The sequence below is a fragment of the Lutjanus erythropterus genome, chromosome 3, assembly GCF_056507025.1.
Source record: "Lutjanus erythropterus isolate fLutEry1 chromosome 3, fLutEry1.hap2, whole genome shotgun sequence".
NCBI classification, from domain to species: domain Eukaryota; kingdom Metazoa; phylum Chordata; class Actinopteri; order Lutjaniformes; family Lutjanidae; genus Lutjanus; species Lutjanus erythropterus.
Genome location: NC_139319.1, coordinates 41,035,698 through 41,061,955, shown reverse-complemented (window position 1 = coordinate 41,061,955; position 26,258 = coordinate 41,035,698). Strand labels below are relative to the sequence as shown.

At 39.8% G+C, this 26,258-nt stretch overlaps 2 protein-coding genes and 3 long non-coding RNA genes across 5 annotated transcripts in view; 3 read left to right on the top strand and 2 right to left on the bottom strand.

Moving 5' to 3' along the window:
• LOC146330677 (uncharacterized) overlaps positions 1-26,258 on the top strand; it is a 215,788-nt gene that overhangs the window by 51,314 nt on the left and 138,216 nt on the right. The gene's annotated exons all lie outside the window — the stretch shown is intronic.
• Positions 227-7,065, top strand: LOC146330691 (uncharacterized). The gene is made up of 6 exons (XM_084714407.1): positions 227-269; positions 2,647-2,748; positions 2,835-3,050; positions 3,873-4,072; positions 5,211-5,311; positions 6,863-7,065. The coding sequence occupies exons 1-6, from the start codon at positions 227-229 to the stop codon at positions 7,008-7,010; spliced, it is 810 nt and encodes a 269-aa protein (XP_084570533.1). The 3' UTR covers positions 7,011-7,065.
• LOC146330690 (histone H4) lies at positions 8,744-9,124 on the top strand. Its single transcript, XM_084716214.1, has one exon. The coding sequence runs from the start codon at positions 8,759-8,761 to the stop codon at positions 9,068-9,070; it is 312 nt and encodes a 103-aa protein (XP_084572340.1). The 5' UTR covers positions 8,744-8,758; the 3' UTR covers positions 9,071-9,124.
• LOC146330689 (uncharacterized) lies at positions 12,532-17,942 on the bottom strand. Its single transcript, XR_014769869.1, has 4 exons — positions 17,860-17,942; positions 15,812-15,957; positions 13,745-13,845; positions 12,532-13,317 (listed from the first exon to the last, which is right to left on the bottom strand). It is a non-coding gene; the product is annotated as an uncharacterized LOC146330689 (long non-coding RNA).
• LOC146330688 (uncharacterized) lies at positions 19,051-20,464 on the bottom strand. The gene is made up of 3 exons (XR_014769870.1): positions 20,188-20,464; positions 19,352-19,453; positions 19,051-19,263 (listed from the first exon to the last, which is right to left on the bottom strand). It is a non-coding gene; the product is annotated as an uncharacterized LOC146330688 (long non-coding RNA).

Below are 26,258 nucleotides of genomic sequence, written 5' to 3'. Positions count from 1 at the left end.
TGTCAGTCATCTAGTGGTATGACTGAAACTGAAACTGCATGTGGTTGTACATTTTTAGAAGACATGCTCAACGTCCCAGAAATGAAATGTCACTGAACAATGTGGGATCCATGTACCTGTTTCTGTCTATCTATCTATCTATCTATCTATCTATCTGGCCATCCATCCATCCATCCATCCATCCATCCATCCATCCATCCATCCATCCATCCATCTATCTATCAACATGGAAAGCATCATCATGCAGCTGCAACTTAAAGACCAAACAGGTAAAAGTGGTCAGCTAAAACAACTCACGCCACTGGCCCTCAGTTTCCTGTGGAGTCACATGTCTGAATAGTGAGCTGCCATTTGTTAAACTGTGTCTCTTAGCCTGAGCTCAGTTCAGAACAATAATTTGTCATTTCAGAAGCACGTTCTCAAGACTCTGAGACACTGAGGAGCAAACTGTACTGGAAGAACAGCTGAACATCATGGATCACCAGCTGGATATCTATTCCAATGTGGACGGACCATCACATGATCACCACAAGTGGACAAGGGAGACGAAAAGTTCAGAAGATATTTATGCAAATTTAGACGAGATCCATACTCTGGAGCCAATCAGTACTGGACCTGCACTCTCTGGTAATAAACACATGCACACAGGTACTGATGTGTACACATGCTGTAATATGACCTAAGATTTTCTGAAACAAATCTTATATCAGGAATAATAATATGGAGTGTCAGAGAGCAGAAGAGTGAAGGGGAAGATGGGGTTTCCTGTCATTGGTGGTGTCTGTATGAATAAACGATATGTTTATTAATACTGGCATGTTAATAATATACTTCTTTATGGTTAAATAATGCCTGTTAAACCTGAAGTGATTACACACAGACAAAAACCACCAGAAAGAACAAAATTAAGTTATTGTAGAGCATAAACAGAGAAAAATGAAACTACAAATCCTCTTTGACATTCTAACATTCTCATGTTAGCAGGAAAATATAGTCAAAATGACATACCAGGTTAGGGTTGCCACCTTTCAGAAATGAAAATAAGGGATGCCCACCACAGCTCCTCGGGGCCATGACCACCACGGGCCCGACTCCCGTGGGGTGGGGCGCCCGCAGCAGTGCTATGTTTTATTTTGTGCCAGGGTTTTTAGGAAAGGGGTGATCAAGAAAGCAATTAATCATACTCTGTGGTGGACAAAGTACTCAACCCCAGTAACTGAGTCAAAGTATAGATACTCTTGGTCAAATATTACTCAACTACAAGTGAAAGTTGCTCAGTCAAAATTTTACTTGAGTTAAAGTACTAGAGTTCTTGCTTTTAAAAATACTTAAGTATTCAAAAGTACAAATTACAAAGTACATTTTCTAATATCAATACATGCTGTATTGTTTTCATGATGCATTTACAGAACCTTGTAACTCTCTGAAACCATCTAATGATGCACTGATGCTTGTAGAACCACTCTGCTCCACAAAGTCTATAGAAACACCTATAAAAACTTCAACATAGAAATACAATCAAAAACAAAAAGGACAGCTGTTGTCATTTTCTCATGTAACTGTATTAAAATCACATTATAACATTAGATTGAAGCCGACTGTAAGAAGTTCTCCAAGTCTGTTAAATAACTGAGATTTCTTTCTGTCCTCAGAGGCAGTATATATATGAATTATGTGGTATTTTTCATCACAATAAAAACAATCCAACTTTAAAAGCTACCTGGAATAATGAATAATTATAATAACATCTTGAGATTTAAATGTGTCGATCAATTAACCTATTTACATACAAATTAACCTATTTAATGAGATACTGTATGATCTACCACATGGCAGTAGCACTAGCACCTAAAGGAGATCTATTTGTGTGGAGTGTGCAACAATGAACTTTTAAAATATAAACTAAATAAACTGAGAACTTAATGTAACTTTTAAAGTGCATAACTGTTCTTGCTGTAGTGACTCTCTTTGCGAAGCCTGGAGACATTTTTACTTAAAGAGGAAAAACCAGAAAAAAAAAACAACAAAAACACTTGTAAACTTGTTTATCTGCGTTTTCGCTTTTGAGGAGTATTGTGGGTTAGTAGACATTTTTAAAAGGTGCGGGTGTTGTGAGCAGCACTGGGTGTGGTGTCTGTCTCTAGGCAACGGTGACAGCAACGCACATAGGCAGCCAGGCACAAACACCAGAGCGGGGGGTCCTGCGTAGATCCTGTCACGACAATTTTGCTGGCCTTAGTATTTCCTGTGTTTTATTTTCTTCATTATTATTAGATTTAGTGTTGATGTGTGTGTGACAGACACGTGTATTGAACATTTATGAAAATATGGAACAAATTGCGTCCTGTATTGGTTCAATATGTCATTTATTCTGCAGATATTTGTTCTTAAACCAACTGAAATTGATATTCTGACCTGGTGGTGCAGCTTGATGAAAAGTCACTGATTCAAAAAGTCATTGGGATTAATAGTCTGGTTGTTGAAATGTGAAATTTACAAAATGTCATGGCCATCCATCAAATAGCTGTTAGGACCAACTGGAGGAACAACTGAATGACCAAAAACACAAACAGCTGACTTGACCTCTGATCATTTGATTTCACTCTGAGGAACAAACACATGACAAACACTGACCTCTACCTGCAGATGCTGAAACTGTAAAGAAGAGTTCCTGCAGAGCTGCTGCAGTGTGTCTGGGTCTGCTGTGTCTTCTCCTCCTGACTGGACTCATAACTCTGGTTTACCTATGTGAGTACTTTGTCAGCATGTTGATAAAGCCCCGCGTGATGCTGCCTAACAGTATTTGTTTGTTTGTTTGTGTATGTGTCAAACAGACACCAAAGGAAAAACAGAGATGATCCTGTTACACAACAGTTACAACAACATGACGGATGAAAGAGACCAGTTACAGACTGGTTACAACAATGTGGCAAAACAAAGAGACCAGTTACAGACTGGTTACAACAGTATTGAAAAACAAAGAGACCAGCTCCGAAAAACACTTGAAGACATAACTGAAGAGAGAAATGAACTTCAGAGAAGAATTCAAGGTAATTATTTATTAAATAAATTATTCCAGTCAATGTATTGTATTGCATGGAAGCTGCCAGTTAAACCGGGCCAGTGCCAAAAGAACTGATATAATGATGTTCAGTAATGTAAAAGTTGACAGAGGGGCTTTAAGCCAGTTTAATTTTATTTCCATCAACTTCTACAAATGGATGTCTAGTCTTCCTGGGATCTACATAAAAACAATAACATCTAGAAGAATACACTCAGTAGAGTGCAGATCTCTACCAGACAACCAGAAAAGAATATTTGGATGTAACCTCTTTAATCTCTTTGTAATCACCAACATTTAATCACATATCTTTTTCTCAGTCACATGTAAGTAGTTACTCTCCAGCATTGGTAGTATCCTGTTAGACAATTTTGTGAAGTTTTGTCAGAATTTGCGTATGAATTCTTGAGAAACATGTGTTTTGTAATGGATACCTCGACCATACAGAAATCCTTATTACAAGAGGTGTTTTGCTCACGCAATAAAGGAAAAAGAAATCTACTTAAACAAGATATTTATGTGCCTCTAAACAATTCTGTGAACTGACAAGGAGTGATAAAGCCGTGTATGCGTTAGAGAGAAAGAGAGAGAGAGAATGACAGAAAGAGGAAGAGAAAGTAGAAGGTGGACTTGTTAATGCACAGCCTGTACTACACAGTGTTTCTGTAAGTTATTTATAATTTACTTAGAGCGCTGCTTTGACACGTTTTGACCCGCTCTGCCCAAAGCCGTGATATTTTCTACTGAGCTGACTTGTTGTGGGAAGTTATTACAACTTTTTTGAGCTGATGATTTTCAGTAATGTTCACAGAGAACATTTATAACAAAAACAAGCCTCATTTGGGATATAGATTTTTTTTTTTTTGTTTTCTATTTGACCATCTAGGATGGGTGTATTTCAGTTGTAGTTTCTACTACACTTCTTCTCTGGTGAAGACCTGGCAAGAAAGCAGAGATGACTGTCAGCAAAGAGGTGCAGACCTGGTGATCATCAACAGCACTGAAGAACAGGTATTACAGTACAATGCATTACAAAGAAACTTACCATAATAAATGCATTAAACCATATGGGTATGTAAGTATGTGTTTATATGTCTCCCAGTGGTGGACAAAGTACTCAACCTCACTACTTGAGTCAAAGTATAGATACTCTTTGTCAAATATTACTCAACTACAAGTTAAAGTTGCTCAGTCAAAATTTTACTTGAGTTTAAGTACTAGAGTTCTTGCTTAAGTATTCAAAAGTACAAATTACAAGGTACATTTTCTAATATCAATACATGCTGTATTGTTTTCATGATGCATTTACAGAAGCTTGTAACTCTCTGAAACCATCTAATGATGCACTGATACTTGTAGAACCACTCTGCTCCACAAAGTCTATAGAAACACCTATAAAAACTTCATCATAGAAATACAATCAAAAACAAAAAGGACAGCTGTTGTCATTTTCTGATGTAACTGTATTAAAATCACTGCATAAAAGCAGATTGAAGATAACTGTAAGAAGTTCTCCAAGTCTGTTAAATAACTGAGATTTCTTTCTGTCCTCAGAGGCAGTATATATACATGAATGATGCTGTATTTTTCACCCAATCCAACTTTAAAACTACCTGGAATAATGAATAATCATAATAACATCTTGAGATTTAATTTTGTCTTTCTCCTGCCGTCACCATTACAGCTTTTTGTTTGAATGAAAGAGGGAGAGTTTGCTTGTTCTTGTTACAGAGAGCGCCTGGATGATGTATTTCCACTTTTACATCAGTCCCATTTGAGAGGAGCTACTGTGATTGGTTTCCTTCTGTGAGGAACACAGTGTGTGACTAATTGCATTTTAGAAAAGAAAAAACAGCAACAGCTGACTTCAAAGCTCAGTCGAAAAGTAACAACAACCTTCATAGAAATGTAGTGGAGTCAAAAGTACAATATTTGTCTTTGAAATGTAGTGGAGTGAAAGTCAGAAGTTTCCAAAAAACAAATACTCAAGTAAAGAACAGATACTCAAAAAATGTACTTAAGTACAGTACTCAAGTAAATGTACTTCAATACTGTCCACCACTGGTGTCTCCATGTGTCACTGTGGTGGTAGAGCAGCATTACACTGCTTGTATTGTAGTGTATGTTGATGACTGTTTCTCCCAACAAGGAATTCATAAGACAGTTCAAGAAGCGTGCGTGGATTGGACTGACTGACCAAGAGACAGAGGGGACGTGGAAATGGGTGGATGGGACTCCTCTGACCACAAGGTTCACACATGTCTTTACTTTTCTCTTGCTGTGGTGCACTGTGACCAGCCTCTTGTAGTCGCTCACTCTGTTCAGCTGCATTATGGGAGTATTGTGATGTAGCACTTTTGAAGATTCAATTTAAGAATCAAACATCAAACATTATTTTGTCATCAAACAAATCAAAATTCAGCACACAATGCTGATGTTTTTACTAATTATGGAGAGTCAAAAATGTCTGTAGTTGAAGAAACACCCAACTAGCAATCAGACACTTTTTGCTCCCTAGTCTCCCAGCAACAGGAGCCCAACCAACTGTCTATCGGCTCCCATTTTAACTCAGAGACAAATTTCAGGAGGGAAGCAGAAACAGACACTTTTCTTAAATGCTCCAGTTGTCACTAAACACACAAATTTCCCATGTTGTTCTCAGCAGGATCTCTTATTTCTTATGATATTTGTATTTAAACCATAGGAGTTCTTGAGGCAGAAGCAGGAGTTGAAGAGATGCACCTCAGTTAAAAAGACTCTCGGTGCCAGGAGTAGCAGTAACCATCACCATAGCAACCATTTTTCATATCTGAGCAACTTTTACTTTATTTTCCCCCAAATAAAGGACTATGTGTTCTCTGTGTCACTACCAAAAATGCCCATGTCTCTGAAACCTCATCACCTGTTTCAGTTGTGACTGTTTCAACTGTTCAATTTTACATCATTTTGAGTCGATGTCACAGATGCTAGTCAGCACATGGTTGTGCTCTGAACAGTTTTTACACATGTAAAAACAAGACAAAAAACAGATCGTTTTAAAACAACAATGGAAAAACTAGTGTAATTGAAATTTAGGGTTAAGGGTTTAGAACAGCCACCTCCCAAACTGGTACCCTACAAATGATGATTTTATATATATTAAGCTCACTGCTAGCTCAAACATTGTTTTGGATTTCAATGGATAATATGAGAATCATGCAAATAAGATTTGCACACATAAAGACTTTTTAAATGTGTTTTTTGGTTATTGGGACAACAGTTTGCACCAGTTTGAGAGAATGATACACTTGAGCTGGACACAATGACACTTAGCATTTAGCATTAACACTTAGCTTCTTTCGGTCAAATTACACACTTATGTTTTCAATATAGACAAACAAAGCAATGTCTATGACTCATAATAAAACACTAAGTGGATAGTTGGGTGAAATTTAAAGGACCAGTGTGTAAGTTTTAGTGGCATCTAACAGTAAATTTGATCTAACAGATTGCAAACATCTCATGTCACCCTGCCCTCCAAGTGTGTAGGAGAACCTACCATGGCCACAAAACACTAAAGGCTGTATCAAGAGCCAGTGTTTGGTTAGTCTGTTCTGGGCTAACATGGCGTCCTCTGTGGAAGAGGACCCACACCCTCTGTAGATGTAAAGGCAACAAAAACATAATTATTATTTTCAGGTACATCTGAATATTAAATTACATATTCTGTGTTTCTTACCCACTGGACCTTTAATTTCCCTGTGACCTTAGTGTTTCTGTCTATGAAATGCTTCTTGTTAATTTTGTGTTTTGGGGTTTCAGCTTCTGGTCCCAGTCTGAGCCAAATGGTGATCCCAGCAGAGATGAAGACTGTGCAGAAGTAAAGAACTATGACCTGCCAAACAGCTGGAATGATGAACCATGTGACCATCGATTATCCTGGATCTGTGAACGGACGTCACCTCCATAAACCAGAATCCAAACCAGAGAAAACAGTGATGTAAAAGACAGGGAGATATTCCATGTATCAAGACAACATACGTCTGTAAAGAACAATAGAATAAATTTACTGCTGATGGTTTTCTTTTATCGCTCCTTGCAGAGTGGTTACTATTACTGTTTTAAACTTTTACATATATACATTTATTAAAAAACAAAACAAAAAAACTTTTGATAGCTACATTTCATTCTGTTTGTCAAAGTCATCTTAGATTTATATATACTTTGTGTGACTGATTAATTAACTTCTTTCAGTTTCTTTTATTTCAATTATGCCGATAGATGTCATGGATGTTTTTTATTTTTATTTAGTTTTGTAAATATATGAGTGTCTGGAATTTCTCTGCTGATTAAAGGAAATTGAGGCTGTTCCTCTCTGGTTCATTTCTACATCTACATCCCGAAAGTCTAGATATTTCAAGTCTTTCCTAATTAAATATGTTTAGTGATTCATCACTTTTTAAAAGAAAGTATTGTGCACATACCACCACAAATACACAGTTGTTCCATATCATATAATCCCAGAATTAATTTCTAACATGCTAGAATTTGTCCCAACAAGATCAGACTTAGTGTTTGTGTGCAAAGGAATTAACTTTCCTTACATCCGGCAGGAAAAACATCATGTGACACTTCATTTGGTATATTGTATTCATTTGCTCATGTAAAACAGCAGTTCTCAAAAATGTGCCATTAAAGTTACAGTATCAATAACAGGAAGACAGTTATTAGAGGGAATTTTAAAAAAGCCATGTGTTATCTTAGACACCAGTGCTATGTATAGATGGATATCAGATATGTCTGAAATGACCTCTATTTGAGAATCACTGTTGTAGACAAAGGCCCTCAGTCAGGCCAGTCAGTCAGGATGCAGCTTGGTGGCTGATCCAGAGTCAGCAGCTACCTGCTCTGCTGATGTCAGTTCAGCACCTCGGACAGGGACGCCACACAAGACTCTCAGGAGAGATGAGACACACCCGATCAAGGTCCTCTAAGGAACTACTGACAGTTGACCTGGTTTTAGGTGCACCGACAGCGAGAAGCGTCCATGGAAATGACTTGTGTTGAACAAACAATGGTGGCTCCTAAAGAGGTTAGTGTATACTGTGTTAGCATCCATTATATCAGAGATAGAGTATTTCTTCACTGGAAGAAAAGCAAAGCACAACACAGCTGGTGTGTCAGGTTAGGACTGAACCACACATTTCTGCTACGGTTTGACATATGTTTTCTCTCGTTTGGTAGGTGTGTCATAGGTATGACTCAGTCACAAGCAAGGTGCATATAAACAACACTGTATTACAGAGGTGTTGCAGTGCAACAGTGTTTCTGTTTAAAGAAAGGTTTTGCTACTTTTTGACGGGGCTGAACACCACGTGTACAAAAAAGAACCACCCACACACACTTTAATCTCTGTGATCAAATGTTACTTTAACACACGGAATATTTATGAAGTAAATAATCACACCTAATTCAATATATCACAAAAAATAACAGCAAACAATTCTGAAGTAAAAGTTAAAAAGGAGACATGTTGTCCCTCATTCATGCTGTTGTTCAGTAGGTGGAGCTAAGGCGTCAGCGTTCATCAGCCCTCATGAGGACAAAAGAAAAAGAATAGACCCTCCTCCGTTTTCTATTACGTCCTCAGTTAAGCTTTAAATGAGGGGTGCTGCGAAATTTTGGGTATACTGACGCTCTACTGTCTGAAATATCAGGATGTCTGGCAGAGGAAAGGGAGGAAAAGGACTGGGTAAAGGAGGCGCTAAGCGTCACCGTAAAGTTCTCCGTGATAACATCCAGGGAATCACCAAGCCCGCTATCCGCCGTCTGGCTCGCCGTGGTGGAGTGAAGCGCATCTCCGGTCTGATCTACGAGGAGACCCGCGGTGTGTTGAAGGTCTTCCTGGAGAACGTCATCCGTGATGCCGTCACCTACACCGAGCACGCCAAGAGAAAGACGGTGACCGCCATGGATGTGGTGTATGCTCTGAAGAGACAGGGACGCACTCTGTACGGCTTCGGAGGTTAAAGCGCTCATTCTGTGTCTTTAGAGAAAAAAACCAAAGGTCCTTTTAAGGACCACACACTCACTCTGTCAAGAGCTCAAGTCCATTGTCGGGTAGTACCATTATCTATTATTGGGGTATCCTAGTCATCTTATATCATGCGGATCTTAGTCTTTGCAAGAAACTTAATAATTAATATACTACACGTTGTCAAACTGAAATATAGTTGCAACTGGTAACATCAATCATGAGATTTATTGATCATTGCTAAGAAAAAGTGCGTGTGGGGGGTGGTTTTCATAAAACCAAAATGTTTCCTCCGAGTGACTGTAGATGAACATACTAGCCATGCGGGGGAGCTGTTGTACCAACAATCCTCTGTGGTTTTAATGCTTCTCGTGATCAGAGGTTTTCAAAATGGGGAATCTGGATGTTTTCATTTTAGTCAAAATAATTAAATATATGCATAAGATCTGGGCAAATGTTTTGCCTCGTTCAAATCCGGACAACTGTACGGAGCTCTGTTTCGGTCGTCTGGGTACTAAAACTCGGTATTAAAGGGCCCGGAGCTGAATTATTAAGACCAGAGTATTGATAAGCTCCGACGTTGGAGTTTTGTTATTTATTATCACCCGACTGCAGCGTCTCTCCTCTGTGCGTCAGTGCAGTTCCTCCGTACACACACATATATACAGAGCAAAGTCAGTGTCTCCCTCTCTTTGTCTGATCTGTTGACTTTCTTCATTAAGATGTTTTATAAAATCGCCCAAAAACAAAACTCGCGGATGCTGTCGTCCTCTCGGACTACTAAAAAAATTAAAATGCCATAAGTGGTCACAATCTATAGCAGGGTGCCCACACAAATAAAGTCTGTGTGTGAAGCACTGCAGAGTAGAACATCATGCTGTTCACAAACAGACTGCTGTCAGTAGTTTGTGACAGTGAGACAGAGAGAAGACCGTATCTAGAAGGGAACCCTAGACCCGCAAAAGGTCGCGAGAGTTTGATTATTTTACTATTCTGATACAAATCTCGCGAGAGTTTTGCAAATAAAGTTCCTTCCCATAATAACTTGAGTTTCTTACATACTGATCATCAAAATTTGGTTGTTTTTACTTGGAGTCTCTGAACAAACGTGATGTGATGGAATTTTGTCAACTTTAAGTTAAGATACCCTGAAGGGCTTACAGGGCTGAAAGTAACAATTTCAACAACTCAAATTACTTGCTGTAATTAAGTCTTTTGTAGTTGTAGTCTGTAACACTTTTACTTAAGTATTACACATTTTAAGAAAATTAAGTACTTTGAGTTTGACAGACCATTTGTTCATCTCCCAGTTTGACTACGCAGACCAACAAAAAACGTGACATAAGGACGAAAAACATCACTGCAGCACGCAGCGAAAAAGTTGGCTGTAATTTATGCAGCCAAGAAAGAGAAACACCTTTCAATTGCTGCTGTTCATGTCCTGAAAACCAATGACCAACACCAATGTAACTCCACTCTGGATAGTTTGAGAAAAATAGTTTGTGCATTTACTATGTGAGTTTGAAGATAAATCAGTAGAGCAGGGGTGTCAAACTCATTTTGGTTCAGGGGCCACATGCAGCCCAGTTTGATCTCAAGTGGGCCGGACCAGTAAAATTAAAAAGACTTATTTGTGTGGACACCCAGGTTTGGTTTGTCACCAATTTTGTCATTTTTATTTTTTTTAATCAGTCCGAGAGGTGATTGATTAATTGATGTGTGATCAATGTGCCCTCCTCTCCTCCCTCACCTGTTCACTCTGCTGTGAGAAGATCAGAAAGTTTCTCTCAGAGAAACACAGACTCTCCTGTTTTACTTACAGGCCTCCTTATACAGTTGTTTAATTTTATAAGAGCATCTGGTTGTTGTCGATGTCATTAACCATCACGTTAGTTTCTGTTGTAATAAACTCGTCATTAACAACAGTCTCCTCCACACGCAGCTTCTCTGCTGCTGTGAAAACTGAATCGCGGGTGGATTAATATGTAGGGAAAAACACAGAATGCGAGTTAGATTTAGTCTTTTTGTCTTTATAAAACATCCTGCTGATGAAGAAAGTCAACAGATCAGATACAGACAGGGTCAGAGAATCACTGACCTCCTCTGTGTGTCTGTACTGTACGTGTGTGTATGGAGGAGCTGCACTGACAGAGAGGAGAGATGCTGCAGCCGTGTGATAATCAATTACATCCAAATTTAAATGTCAGCACTCATCAATACTCTGGTCTTTAATAATCCTCACATGAGAAACACAGTGTGCTGTATACTTGTACAGGTTTAAACATATTTTAGTAATCAAATTACTCAAATTACTGTAGGAATCGTTTCAACCCTAAAATTAATGTCTTCTCTGTAATTTTCACACTTTGCAAACTCATCCCGTGGGCCGGACTGGACCCTCTGGTGGGCCGGTTTTGGCCCTTGGGCCGTACGTTTGACACTCCTGAGCTAGAGTCTGTCTACTGTAAATATTCCTATACTGTGGTACTACCTACACCACTGTTTACCAATATTGCTGTAATGAAGTGAAGAAAAATGCAGGGGAACAGGAAAATGGAAAATAATTTTTGTGTTCTGTTATCACTGTGATTTGTAAAACCCTAAAATTAGATAAATAATGCTGCTTTAATTCTTTAAAATCCAGCCAGAGAATAAAGAGACACTAAGTAATTTTATTTTGTGTCCAGTCTCATCATTTCTGATGTGGCTACATGCTATGATTGCTGCTCACACTTTGTAAGTCAGGCTATATCATCAGACTGTAAACTGATTAATCTGCTAGTCTGTTTAAAATATAAATAAAATAAATATGAGAGACACCTGGTTCCACACTTTCATTACTCAGTCCTCATGAGCAGGACACTGTCAGTACTGGAGATTCAATTTAGACTGTATCTAGACTGAATTACAATATAATAACAACAATGACCATATTTTATATTTCATCATTTATTAATTTACCCAAAGACAGACATGAATACCAACTTTTAGACAACTCCAAGCATTATGTGGAAGAACTTGGTTTTGGTTGAATCTGATGTCCTAAACAGAGTTTTTAAAGAGGAGGAAGCCAGAAAAGGCACACTGCAACTCAACAATAATTCCTTGGGCTGAAATGTGGTGTCTGTGGAGAAACAGACTGCCTTAAGTAAAAAAGAAATAGTTTGGCATCAAAGTTGATGTGGGAAAAAAAGAATAACAGACGAGAAGTCTGAGTAATAATAATAATGATGATGATGCATTTTTAATATAATCAGCATTTGGTTTAAAGGAGTGTTTCAACATTTTAACCAACAGACTGCAACACCGTTGATAGAACAAAAAGTTTCCATCCTCCTTGGTTGATAGGTAGCATATTCTTTAGTCAGGTTCAGAGACCTAAATTCATCTGTGACTCAGAGGAAGACTTTGAAAGAATTGATGGCTGATGATTAATGAACACAACATTAGTGAAGTGTTTGAGCTCAGCAGGTGATTTATTCAATAAAAATACAGCAGAGATGCACTCCTGTGTTTTCACAGGAGGAGAATGTACAGTGAGATATTTCCAGAGGAGGGACCGAGTCACTGCTGTGCAAGTCCCATGTAGGTCTCAAATCTTTGCACTCAAGTCCAAAGTCGAGACAGGCAAGCCTCGAGTCAAGTCCCAAGTCCTAAACTTTGAATTTTGAATATTAAACAGGTCATAATTCACAATTTACTCATCAAACAGAAAATTTCCCCCCTTTGGTGTTTGGCAGGTGATCATTTGGGACCCTGGTAGTTGATTCAAGAAATTAGGGGACAATAATTGATTCATGGATTCAGACTTTTTAAACAACAGACTTTTTCATCTTTGAGCTTGACAGAAGGTGTCAAGTATTTTCAAATCAAAGCTCAAGTCCAAGAGAAGTCATTGGAGTTCAAGTCCAAGTTGAGTTGCAAGTCTTTTTTGATTTTTTCAGGTCAAGTTACAGTCATCAAATTTATGGTTAAAAGTCTGACTAAAGTCCAAGTCATGCGACTTGAGTCCACGCCTCTGGATGTTTCACATATGTGAGCGCAAAACAGATGTGGAATCAGTCAAAGAGCATATCATAATCATTTGTTGTATTTGAGTATTTATAAATTAATCTCACAGATAAAGTCTGATGATTTACTGCAGGACAAATCATTCCAGTTCCCTGAATCAGAGGAGTATGTTACAATCACAACACAGTTTTCAGCTGGGGGATAATTATCCGGCTGATTGTTTCCCCAGTACCTAGAGATGAAGAAAAACTGATCAGCCAAAAATGTAAAAATATTATAAATCAATACAGTTGACATCTGTGAATTGTACTTTCAGTGCATGATATTATGAGGTCCCACATAAATAAAAGTGAATATAAAGAAAGAGAAATGTCAGGTGTTTGATTTGGGAGTCACATCATGGATGTTCACAATCACACAATCTGTAGACAGAACTCACACAAACACAGTTCTTTATTGTCATTATATAAAGCTGAGCAGAGCTCATCTCTGTATCATCTGTCTTCTTTAATCTTTGAATTCAAGTCTGTGCAGACTTTGTCTCCAGAGACACATTAAGACCACCCTGGACTTTATTGTTACTTCATCAATGTCTCCCTGTTCTGACACACATTTAGAGTGTAGACAGTCAATAGATGAGAAAATGGAGAATGTCTTACGTTTCAGTAGCGTTTGTTCCATCTACCCATTTCCAGACTCCCTCTGTCTCTTCATCAGTCAGACCAATCCAGACTTCCAGATTAAATGAGCTGATAAACTTCTGGATTTCAAAGAGACAATCAGGTGGATCAAAATTACAGTCAGTTATTTCTCTGTTTTTTTGTTTACTGTCCTTCCAAAGAGATCACTAAAAGATCCCCCTTCTGTCAAAATAAATGATGGCTGAATTCCATTTAGCTGCTTCAGTTTCAGGTCCTGGGGTTGTTCATGTTGACTCACTGTCCCACTGTCATGACTTTTGACTTGGTCATGTTGCATGACTTTCAAACTCTTTAGCTTGCTGTACTGTTTACACTACACAACTTCCTGGGCCCTATCTTACACTGATCTAAAGCCCAAGTGGAAAGCGTGAGGTACAGTGGATATAATTTAATCAAAGTGTCCAAATCCACCTTTGCTGGCTTGCCAGGGATGCAGATCCCTGATTCATTCACAGGTGAGTTTAGGCTAGCTCTGCTGGCTGAAGCTCCTGAAGAAGGAGCCGGTGGGCAGGAGCAGGGGATAAGAGAGGCCAGCCAAGAACCTGCACTTCAATCCGACTTAACACCCACCTGATAGATATATTTTTTTATTTTAATTGTGATAATTACAGCCTACAGCTCAAACTGAATAGAAAAAAGTGAATCTCAAAATATTAGAATATTTCAGTTAAGTTTGAGTAAGTCACTCTTAATGCAGTATAAATACCACATATCTCTCAGTCAGGTTCAGTACACACTACCGCAATCATTGGGAAGACTTCTGACTTGACAGTTGTCCAGAAGACAATCACTGACACCCTCCACAAGGAGGGTAAGCCCCAGAAGGTCATTGCTGAAAGGGCTGGCTGTTCACAGAGTGCTGTATCAAAGCATATTCATGGAAGCTGACTAGAAGGGCAAAGTGTGGTAGGAAAAGGTGCACAAGCAACAGGGATGACCACAGCCTTGAGAAGATTGTCAAGCAAAGGCGATTTAAGAACTTGGGGGAGCTTCACAAGGACTGGACTGAGACTAGAGTCAGTGCATCAAGAGCCACCACACACAGACGTGTCCCAGAAATGGGCTACAAGTGTTGCATTCCTAATGTCAAGCCACTCCTGCACCAGAGGCAATGTCAGAAGTGTCTTACCTGTGCTAAGAAAAAGAAGAACTGGACCATTGCTCAGTGGTCCAAAGTCCTCTTTTCAGATGAAAGTAAATTTTGCATTTCATTTGGAAATCAAGGTCCCAGAGTGGAGAGGCACAGAATCCAAGTTGCCCGAAGTCCAGTGTGAAGTGTCCACAGTCAGTGATGATTTGGGGTGCCATGTCATCTGCTGGTGTTGCTCCACTGCGTTTTATCAAGTCCAAAGTCAACATAGCCATCTACCAGGAGATTTTAGAGCACTTCATGTTTCTGTCTGCTGACAGGCTTTTTGGAGATGCTGATTTCCAGGACTTGACACCTGTCCACACTGCCAAAACAACCCAGAACTGGTTTGCTGACCATAGTATTACTGTGCTTGATTGGCCGGCTAACTCGCCTGACCTGAACCCCATAGAGAATCTATGAGGTATTGTCAAGAGGAAGACGAGAGACGCCAGTCCCCACAATACAGAAGAGCTGAAGGCTGCTATCAAAACAACCTGGGCTTCCATAACACCTCAGCCGCACTGATACAGTAATTAGTGCAAAAGGAGGCCTGACCAAGTATTGACTACATAAATGGACATACTTTTCAGAAGTTTGACTTTTCTTTATTATAAATCATTTTTTAGACTGATCTTATGATATATTCTAATATTCTGAGATACTGGATTTTTTGATTTTCATGAGCTGTTACCAAACTAAAACAAAAAAGGCTTGAAATGTTTCAGTTTATGTGTATATGTAATAAATCTAAAATATATCAAAGTTTCACTGTTTGAATTAAATTACAGAAAAAATACAAACACACACACACACACACACACACACATATAATTTGCAAACAATCAAATAAATGCACAGTCAACAACAAAAGAAACACTTCCTCATCCACTCACCTGTTCCTTCTCATTAGATATGATCACCAGGTGTGTACCCTGATCCTCACAGAACTTTTTGCTGTCAGTCCAGTTTTTCTTTGAGGTGGACTTAAAATAACAACTCTTGCCAAACGTTATCCAATAGTCCGGGCAGTATGCTGTCTCTATTTGAGAAACAAGCAAACAAATACATAAATGATATGCCTTTTGTCACAATACTGTGTATACCTCCACAACAAGACAAAGAAACACACAATACAGAGCATGAAGCAGCAGCCCGTCACTCTCAGCCTCTATATACTAAAAATCTATCAAAGTTTTAATGGTGGTTTGAAATGAAAACTTTGTTGGAGGAAAGGTTCAGCAACCTGCTAATTCACTTTAAGTCTGAAAGTTTGATGACAAGATTGATGCTGTTTCTGTATCATGTTTACAATAAATGATTGAAATGACAGCTGTATACTGTGACTGCACAGTAGCTACACCATCATATTACTGTAATTTGTAATTTAGTGGTATACTGCTGCTGAATTACTATATTTAACCGTAACTTCACAGTAACAAGAATGATACAGTTACTGTCATGTCTGTACTGTAAATAAAAAGGCAGGCATAAAGACCGGACACAGAAAGACGGCTCTGTCCGCAGTCTCTACTGGTTGCCTGGCAACTGCTTCCAGTCAAGAAATAATCTGCCCTGATTTAACAGCTTTACTGTTAGGCGGATGTTTTGTAATCTTTGGATAGAGACAGGCAAGCTTTCTCCCTGCTTCCAGTTTTTATGCTAAGCTAAATGGCTGCTTGGCTCCAGCTGTATATTTACTATGTGAGAGTGGTATCAACCCTCTCACAAAAGAAGTGCAATTTTCACTGGTCTGTTTTTGTAATTCATCTCGCTCAGTGGTGAGTTTTCTGTTAATGTCCTTCAGAAGTTTTTTTCTCGTTCTCCAGCTGGCTTATCGTTCTGGTCAGGTTCTGGTTGATGCTTTTCATTTCACTGGAAGTTGTCTGTAGTTTGTCTTAGGCCTGTGCGGTATACCTTTTTGTACTGAAAACCGGTCTTTATTTTTGTTATGATATGAATTTTTCATATACCGCCATACCGGTGAATAGCCCAAACAACGTCTGGAACGTGCTGCTGCACACCAACACCACAGGCGTGCTTGCTTGAGTGTGTGTACTAGGGATGTTCCTGGCGACTAACTTCCCTGTCGATTAAATGCAAAATTTAATTTAGACTAGTCAACTAGTCTAACACTCAGAAAGCAGTTAAAATTTTGCAGAATTTATTAATTTATAAAGTTAAAACACTGTTCAACAAAAATATGGACAAAAATAATATTAAGAGCCATATGAAGCCATTAATCACAGTCTACAATCGTCATATTGTACTTTAATTGCAGCTGAAATGCGCGTTACTTGCTACATGCGCTATGCAATACAAACCTAACACATTAATACACAAAACATGACAACAACTCGCTAAACGCTTCACCCTTTCAGACTGAAGAGGGTCACAGTGTCTGCGGGTAAAGGACCCAGAGCTAACGTTAGCTGCCAGCCTGACACACAGTGTGGCTAACATTAGCAGTGTTAGTAGTAGCAGCAGCAGCTCCACTTGCAGGTTTATGTCTGTGTCTGTGCTTAATGTGGTCACGTTTATCCAGTTGAGTGAATGTATATCAGCTTATTCTGTCACAGTCTACATTTATCTGTCCGACTTTGCTGATATAAACATCCGGAGTTGCCAGGGCGATCGGCTCATACCTGCTGGGTAAGAGGGGCTGCCGTCTGACAGAGACGCAGCCTCGACTAGTGGCTGGAGGCTGCATAAAATCTTAGAGGCAACTGATAACTGGCATCATGCATGAATGAAATATTGTTAAATATTTTAAATGACTAGTATTTCTGGTGCCGACTAGCGTGAGATTTAAAGCCAATCAACTGTAGTAATTCCTTTCTCATTAGAAGAAAATGTGGGTAAGAACACTCTTGCATGCATCAAATACCGTGAAACCGATATGATTTAAAAAAAAAAAAATCATGATATGAAAATTTTGTCATACCGCCCAGCCCTAGTTTGTCTCTCTTGCTGGACAAACTGCCATTCTCCATCCACAGCCGATTTCTCACCACGATAGTCATAACTGAAAAAGGAAAAAGCTCAACATAAAATGTAACAGACAGACACAGACAGACAGACAGATATATCCACCATTTGTTTTTTGTTAAAATGCAGGAAGTAAAAGTAAAAAGTTGTCCGGAAAATAAATACTCAAGTAAGGTCACATACCTGAAAACAACTTAAATGCACAATATGCAATATTTTGCCAAAGCCCTGCAGCCCTCTGCCTGTATTCTCCTGCTTTGTTTAAGACATTTCTGGACTTCAGCCTGTTTGGAAGCTCAGAGCAACCCTCTGTAATCTGTTCCAAATTTTACACTTGGTGTGAGACATTTGAAACATTTAAAAACCAGTGTCTCTTTCCAAAAATCTGGATCTGGTTACTCAAAATAATCCAAACGCCTGGCCTTGAACAGTTTTATGTAGGAACTTTCTCTTAGAAAGAAAATAGTTCTGGTAGATTCCACTGTAGAAAGAAAGTAGTTCCTACATGAAACTGCTTTTTTTGGTGCTTTGATCACCACAGGAATATAACTTTCTTGTTCCATCTGTACTGCTGATATCTCAAAAATTAGGCAAGTCACACCAATACAGCATACATGGATAAATAGCACCAAAGGTCTGATGAAAACTGAGTATTTTTGATTTGGGGATGAACTGTCCCTCAAAGGTATTATACTCAAATTCAGGCAGGGTCACAAAATATCAACATGAATTTAGAGAAACTGTTGTAACTGTTGTATAACAGGATCATCTTCATTTTCCTTTTGGTGTCTGTTTGACACATACACAAACAAACAACCACTGTTAGGCAGCATCACGCTGGGCTTTATCAAGATGCTGACAAAGTACTCACATAGGTAAACCAGAGTTATGAGTCCAGTCAGGAGGACTGAGTGTATTCTTCTAGATGTTATTGTTTTTGTGTAGATCCCAGGAAGACTAGACATCCATTTGTAGAAGTTGATGGGAATAAAATTAAAAAACAAACTGGCCCCTGTGCCCCTCTGTCAACTTTTACATTACTGAACATCATTATATCAGTTCTTTTGGCACTGGCCCGGTTTAACTGGCAGCTTCCATGCAATACAATACATTGACTGGAATAATTTATTTCATAAATAATTACCTTGAATTCTTCTCTGAAGTTCATTTCTCTCTTCAGTTATGTCTTCAAGTGTTTTTCGGAGCTGGTCTCTTTGTTTTTCTATATTGTTGTAACCAGTCTGTAACTGGTCTCTTTGTTTTGCCACATTGTTGTAACCAGTCTGTAACTGGTCTCTTTCATCCGTCATGTTGTTGTAACTGTTGTGTAACAGGATCATCTCTGTTTTTCCTTTGGTGTCTGTTTGACACATACAAAAACAAATAAACAAACAAACTGTTAGGCAGCATCCCGCTGGGCTTTATCAACATGCTAACAAAGTACTCACATAGGTAAACCAGAGTTATGAGTCCAGTCAGGAGGAGAAGACACAGCAGACCCAGACACACTGCAGCAGCTCTGCAGGAACTCTTCTTTACAGTTTCAGCATCTGCAGGTAGAGGTCAGTGTTTGTCATGTGTTTGTTCCTCAGAGTGAAATCAAATGATCAGAGGTCAAGTCAGCTGTTTGTGTTTTTGGTCATTCAGTTGTTCCTCCAGTTGGTCCTAACAGCTATTTGATGGATGGCCATGACATTTTGTAAATTTCACATTTCAACAACCAGACTATCAATCCCAATGACTTTTTGAATCAGTGACTTTTCATCAAGCTGCACCACACCAGCTTTAGCTGTTCTTTAATGCAACTTTATAAATGCTAACATGCTAACACACTGACCAAAGACAATGATCATGTTAATGATAATAAGAGTAATAATAGTAATAGTGAAGTAATAATACCTTGGTGTACCATTTTGACTATATTTTCCTGCTAACATGAGAATGTTAGAATGTCAAAGAGGATTTGTAGTTTCATTTTTCTCTGTTTATGCTCTACAATAACTTAATTTTGTTCTTTCTGGTGGTTTTTGTCTGTGTGTAATCACTTCAGGTTTAACAGGCATTATTTAACCATAAAGAAGTATATTATTAACATGCCAGTATTAATAAACATATTGTTTATTCATACAGACACCACCAATGACAGGAAACCCCATCTTCCCCTTCACTCTTTTGCTCTCTGACACTCCATATTATTATTCCTGATATAAGATTTGTTTCAGAAAATCTTAGGTCATATTACAGCATGTGTACACATCAGTACCTGTGTGCATGTGTTTATTACCAGAGAGTGCAGGTCCAGTACTGATTGGCTCCAGAGTATGGATCTCGTCTAAATTTGCATAAATATGTTCTGAACTTTCCGTCTCCCTTGTCCACTTGTGGTGATCATGTGATGGTCCGTCCACATTGGAATAGATATCCAGCTGGTGATCCATGATGTTCAGCTGTTCTTCCAGTACGGTTTGCTCCTCAGTGTCTCAGAGTCTTGAGAACGTGCTTCTGAAATGACAAATTATTGTTCTGAACTGAGCTCAGGCTAAGAGACACAGTTTAACAAATGGCAGCTCACTATTCAGACGTGACTCCACAGGAAACTGAGGGCTGGTGGCGTGAGTTGTTTTAGCTGACCACTTTTACCTGTTTGGTCTTTAAGTTGCAGCTGCATGACGATGCTTTCCATGTTGATATATAGATAGATAGATAGATAGATAGATAGATAGATAGATAGATAGATAGATAGACAGACGCATGACCACATGCAGTTTCAGTTTCAGTCATACCACTAGATGACTGACATACACCAAGGGTCCTAAACTTTTTAAGCTTAAGATCATGTAGAAACATTTGGTGTCTCCCTTGGACCCAAACAAGCTCATGTGTCAGGGACAGAAGGTTTGAATTCTCAGGACATGCACCCATGATTTACAAAAAGAGGATACAAACATAAAACTTTATTCACCGCTTATAATAAAGCTGAATTTCTCACAAGTTAACAGTTACTGGTCAATAAAGAAAAGCAACAAAGGTGCTCAAATCAAGTCCACTTTGTGACACAATACTGAAGCAACTAGAATTAAACACATTATTGAAAGCATCAATGATAATTTTTTTTTTAAAAAGGATTAAATCCAGTGTCATTCAGGCTGCAGGACTGCAGCAGTGCAGTTCACTTCCCCACATAATGCTTGACATTCGCCCCTCTGAGGCCAGTGAGGATCCTTTTCTTACTAACACCACAGGAGTGCGATTCTTTTTCTCTAGTGTTTTGGACATATATTTTTTCAGTTTCTTTACATCTTAAGATTCATTCAAAACTTCAATGACTTCTGATTCTTAAGTCATTTTTCGGCCAAACTGTTGTTTCACTTGGTTGGATTTAGGCTCTTAACGATGATGACCATCATGGCAACGTATGAACATCACTCCACAGATTTCTGCTTCAGATTAAGTTGAGCTTTTTACAAAGGAATGGATCATTGCTGGAGAAGACTGTTATCATGATCGAACTCGCCTCCGCTCCTTTTCTCCGCACTGTGTCGATTACGTCTCGTGCTTTGTCGGCCCTGGGTTTGACTCTGGCTGCTTCTGCCTCAGCATCACTTAAAACCCGGTGGCCTAAAAGTTCATCCAGCAGCCTGTCTAGAACGGGATCAGACACTCGACTGACAAAGTCTGTCCGAGCCCCATGTAGTTTCTCCTCTGCTGAGGTGTTGATCCTCTTTGTTGACTGATTTTCATCTGTAGAAGCTTGTGAAGACGAAGCTCGAAAAATAAGTTGATTCAACAACCAGTGGCCATAGTTCAGCAGAGACAGCTTTGAAAGAATTTCTAAAACTTTCCAAAATTCTGGCACTTTCATGTCCTGAATGGATGAAGCTGGTGATACGGTATTTATCAGTTATTGTCAGCAAATCCCATGGAAAACACAAAAACTATGATATGTAACGGCATGTCACACATTTTAGCTACATTTTGCACTTGTTTGTCTCAGATGCATTGTATTTTAAAAAAAAACCAGATGAGTTTTTAATTGACTAAATCCAGCTGTTCACACAGGCCATGTAATAACTTACATTTAATTTGTGCTACATATGTGTTACCAACACCCAAAGCACGTATTCATGCTTCAAGTTTATGTTCTTACATGTGTAAATAATAGTGTGGTTAGCTGGTCACTTGGTTGGTCATTATGCTCTTGTCTGACCAAATTCTCAGCTGTCAGATAGTTGCTGGTGTTGAAAGTGCTTCTTAGTATTTTATTATTGGGGGGGTTGGAGGGACATTTGAAGACCTGATGTGGTTTATATTTGAGTGATACGTTAATGATATTTACTGAACATTTACTCAGCTCCAAAGGACAGGGACAGAGGACAGGAGAGCTGATCGGGAAAAAATGAAGTTTTGATTTGATTATTTATGTAGATTTTACTTTGCCTTCGCAATGAGGGTTGGTTGATTATGACTCAAGCTCAATGATGGATCTATAACATTAATCAAACTTCAAACTTGAAAGCTGTTTTATGTTATTTAATTTTTTATTTTCTACCCCGTTGAATTTGGTGTTAGCATGTAGCATGGCTAATGTGGCTACCCCCAAATGCTGGGACAAAGTTGGGTTAATGTTGTAATATTGAGGTATAGTTAATTGAAAATATGTAAACTTTAACGCTCATCTGAAGCAATTAAATAACAACTAGTAGGTCAGAGTACTGGTAACTGTTTTTTCATGTTGTTTTTTGTGGAAGTTTACAGGCCGCTGCAGTGCTATGTCACCTCCACTAGCATTAGCTTTGTTGTTATATGTAAGCCCGAAGGTTCTGCTCTGTGATACCTTCTCTTTTGTTTTGGTGGCATCCCAGCAGGCTGAACTGTCAACTCCATCAAGTGCAACACACTCAACTTCACTACCACAGACTGTCTGAAACTGTTAGCTGCTAGCTGTAGCTACAGGACATGTTGCATTAAATCAAAGAACGCTGTGATGAGTGGCTGGATCAGTTCCACATGTACCTTGGCGCCTTTCTAAGTCCAAGTCAGCCCAGCAGTTCACTTCAGTTCACTTCAGTTCCAACAACCCCACACAGAAGAAAATAAAATATCATCCTGTCTCTGTACTCTGGCTCTGATGGCTGAAACATGTCTGGACACGTCCAATAAAGCTGCTAGACAGAGTGTCCATGTTTCAGGTAATTTTCAGGTTGTAGTGATATTTGACACTTAGACAGCAGAGCGGACACACACTCAGCAAGAGTGAGCAGAGAAAACTGCTCATTTTTTCAGGATTTTGATGCCTAATTTTATATACTTAGTGATTTTTTTAATCATTCAAATTGGCTGGGTGGTTAATACAAACAGACAGACAAATAGATCACATGGTGGCATATAATGTGGACATTTAAGGGTTTAAGGATCCATAATGTTCAGCTGTTCTTCCGGTACGGTTTGCTCCTCAGTGTCTCAGAGTCTTGAGAACGTGCTTTTGAAATGACAGTAAATTAGTAAAGCTAATAGGACTTGGTGTTTCAATCCCTGGCAAGTAGTTACCTCTTGAAAGTAGCCGTCAGAGTGGAGCGGTGAAAATGAGGGTATGGACATCATTGGGGTCATTAGGTGGGCACCCTGCTTCATCAACGTTTCGTTGATTGAAACCCACAACATCTCCAGACGGCTCAACGGTGTATCCAGGTACACCCCTCTCTATGCCATACACTCCATGTCCCCCAGTGGACTACATGGCAGGGGCGTCCTTCTCCCTGAGCCAGGTGAACACCTGGCTGCATACCATCTGTCTTTATCTTGTTGCCCAGCTATTGTCGTTTCATTTTATTCAGAGCCAGTCGCTGCTTTTTTTGGTAGCACTTGACACGGTCTTGATAGCCTGTTGGAGGGAGCGGCCCCTCACCCCCACTTTCCTCAACAGACTGATGGTAGATGCTGCAACGAATCCCCTGCATCCCACTTCTACTGGGCAGATGGTGGTCTTCCAGCCATTCTGGGATGCTTCGGCAGCCAGGTCAGAATATTTGTTTTTCTTCCTCTTGTAAGCCTCTTCAACCCCATCTTCCCATGGTACTGTCAGCTCCATGATGTAAGCCAGCTTTGCTGTTGGAGACCACAGGACCATGTCTGGCTGGAGTGTTGTTGCCACTATTGCTGGGGGAAACACAAGCTTTTTCTTTTTGTCAACATCTACTTCCAATTTCCAATCTCGAGCAGACTGTAGGATGTTTGCATCCTTTGGTGTTGTCTGGTGTTCTTGAGGTTGGCCTGCTGGTACGAAACGTAGGAAATGGACCTTTCTTGCTGATGTTTGTGGGAGGTTATTTTTGGTGGTTCGCCTCTGTTCCAGTGTTGATGCCAGCTCTCTGAGTATTTGGTTATGCTGCCACGTATAGCACACTTGGGTGAGACTTATAGTGCACCCTGACAGAATGTGCTTAAGGGATGCTGGTGCATGACACAGGGAACAAGCGGGTTCTTCTCTGTACCAGAGCGTCAGATTTTCGGGGGAAGGTAGCAGGTCATACGTGGCTCTGATGATAAAACTCAGGCTTGCTCTCTCCATCTGCCAGATGTCACACCAGCTGAGCTTTTTCTTCTCCAGGCTCTCCCAGTTGGTCCATCTCACCTGCCTTGCCATTGAAACAGCCTTGGCATGTCACTCTGCCTCCTCCTGCCTCCTGACTTCCTCTACCACAAGCCGTCTTTTCTGCACTGATGTTGCTTTGTGCCACAGAGGAGCTTTTGGGATGAGCCCAAGACCTGCTTTCCCTTGCTGGACTTGGCCAACCACATCTCTGAAGTGAAGAGCAGACTTTGCCTTCTGAACAGCTTCTGATTGAGTCCACTTACTTCCCATTGTCACCTGGGGCGGCCGCTGTTCAAATGACTGTGTCTTCAGATTCAGAAAGAGTCATGACTAGCCTTGCTTTGGTGCATTTGAATTTTTCCACAAGACCTGTGATTGGTAATTCCAGTTTGCCATTTCCATACAGTCCAATGGAGCTTAGGCAACGTGGAACTCCAAGCCACTGTTTCAGCTGTGTGCTTATCACCCTTTCTAGCTTTTCCACCTTGGTGATGGGGATCTCGTACACATTTAAAGGCCACAAGAGTCTTGGGAGTATGCCAAACTGAAAACACCACAACTTGAGTCAACCTGGCAACAAGGTCTTGTCGATGCAATCCATGTAGGTGATGGTATCCTTTTTTAGTTGTTCAAACCGCTCTGTGTCTTTGAGTTTTGCATCATAACATTGTCCCAAGCTCTTTACTGGCATTTCTGAAACTGTTGGTACAGATTTTCCACCAATATAAAACCTCTGGTCTGTGACTTGGCCTCTTACGATAGAGATGCTTCTGCACTTGCTGGGCTTTAACTTTATCCTCGCCCATGTAATGTTTTGATGAAGTTTGTCCAGGAGTCTCTTGGTGCAGGGGACTGTTTTTGTCAGTGTTGTTAAGTCATCCATATAGGCTCATATTGGTGATAGTTTCTGACCACTCTGCAGTCGTGCTCCTCCCACCACCCATTTCGAGGCTCTGATGATGATCTCCATTGCCATCGTAAAGGCCAAGGGGGAGATGGTGCACCCCGCCATAATGCCCACTTCCAGAGGTTGTCACGTTGTGGTGGAGCCTAATGTTGTAAGGCAAAACTGCAGATCCTGGAAGTAGTTTTTAACCAGGACTGTCATTGCCGTGGGCAGTTAGAAGAACTCGAAGGCAGTCCACAGTAGTGAATGGGGGACAGATCCATAGGCGTTGGCCAGATCAAGGAACAAGACATGAAGATCTTTCCCTTCTCTTTAAGCAGTCTGGATTTGATGTCATATAACGTTGTTGTGTTCGAGGCATCCCAAGAATCCTGCTATGCCAGCCTTTTGGATTGATATATCAATGAGGAGATTTTGTTTCAGGTATTTTGACTGCTGTTATGCCAGTACACTGAAGAAGATCTTGCCTTCGATGTTCAGAAGGTTTATCTGGTGGAACTGTTCAATGGTGATCGAGTTCTTTTCTTTTGGGATGAGCACTCCTCCCGCTCTTCGCCAGGCTTTTGGGATAACTTGCTTGTCCCACACCACTCTCATGTTTTTCCACAAGGTTTTCAGAACATCTGGAGTGTTCTTGTATACTCTATATGGAATGCTGTTAGGGCCTGGTGCAGATGCCGATCTTACCTTTTTCACCGCCTGCTTCACCTCATTCAGTTTGGAAGGGCTGATATCAAACTGATGTTGTGGGGGTGATATTGGAGGGATTATTGTTCTGAACTGAGCTCAGGCTAAGAGACACAGTTTAACAGATGGCAGCTCACTATTCAGACGTGACTCCACAGAAAACTGAGGG

Excerpts from the sequence above, each read along its gene's own strand:
- LOC146330691 (XM_084714407.1), top strand. The coding sequence starts at position 227 with ATGGAAAGCATCATCATGCAGCTGCAACTTAAAGACCAAACAG. Across the intron at positions 270-2,646 it reads GCAACTTAAAGACCAAACAG|ATGCTGAAACTGTAAAGAAG; the intron begins GTAAAAGTGGTC and ends CTCTACCTGCAG. Across the intron at positions 5,312-6,862 it reads GGGACTCCTCTGACCACAAG|CTTCTGGTCCCAGTCTGAGC; the intron begins GTTCACACATGT and ends TTGGGGTTTCAG.
- LOC146330690 (XM_084716214.1), top strand. The coding sequence starts at position 8,759 with ATGTCTGGCAGAGGAAAGGGAGGAAAAGGACTGGGTAAAGGAGGCGCT.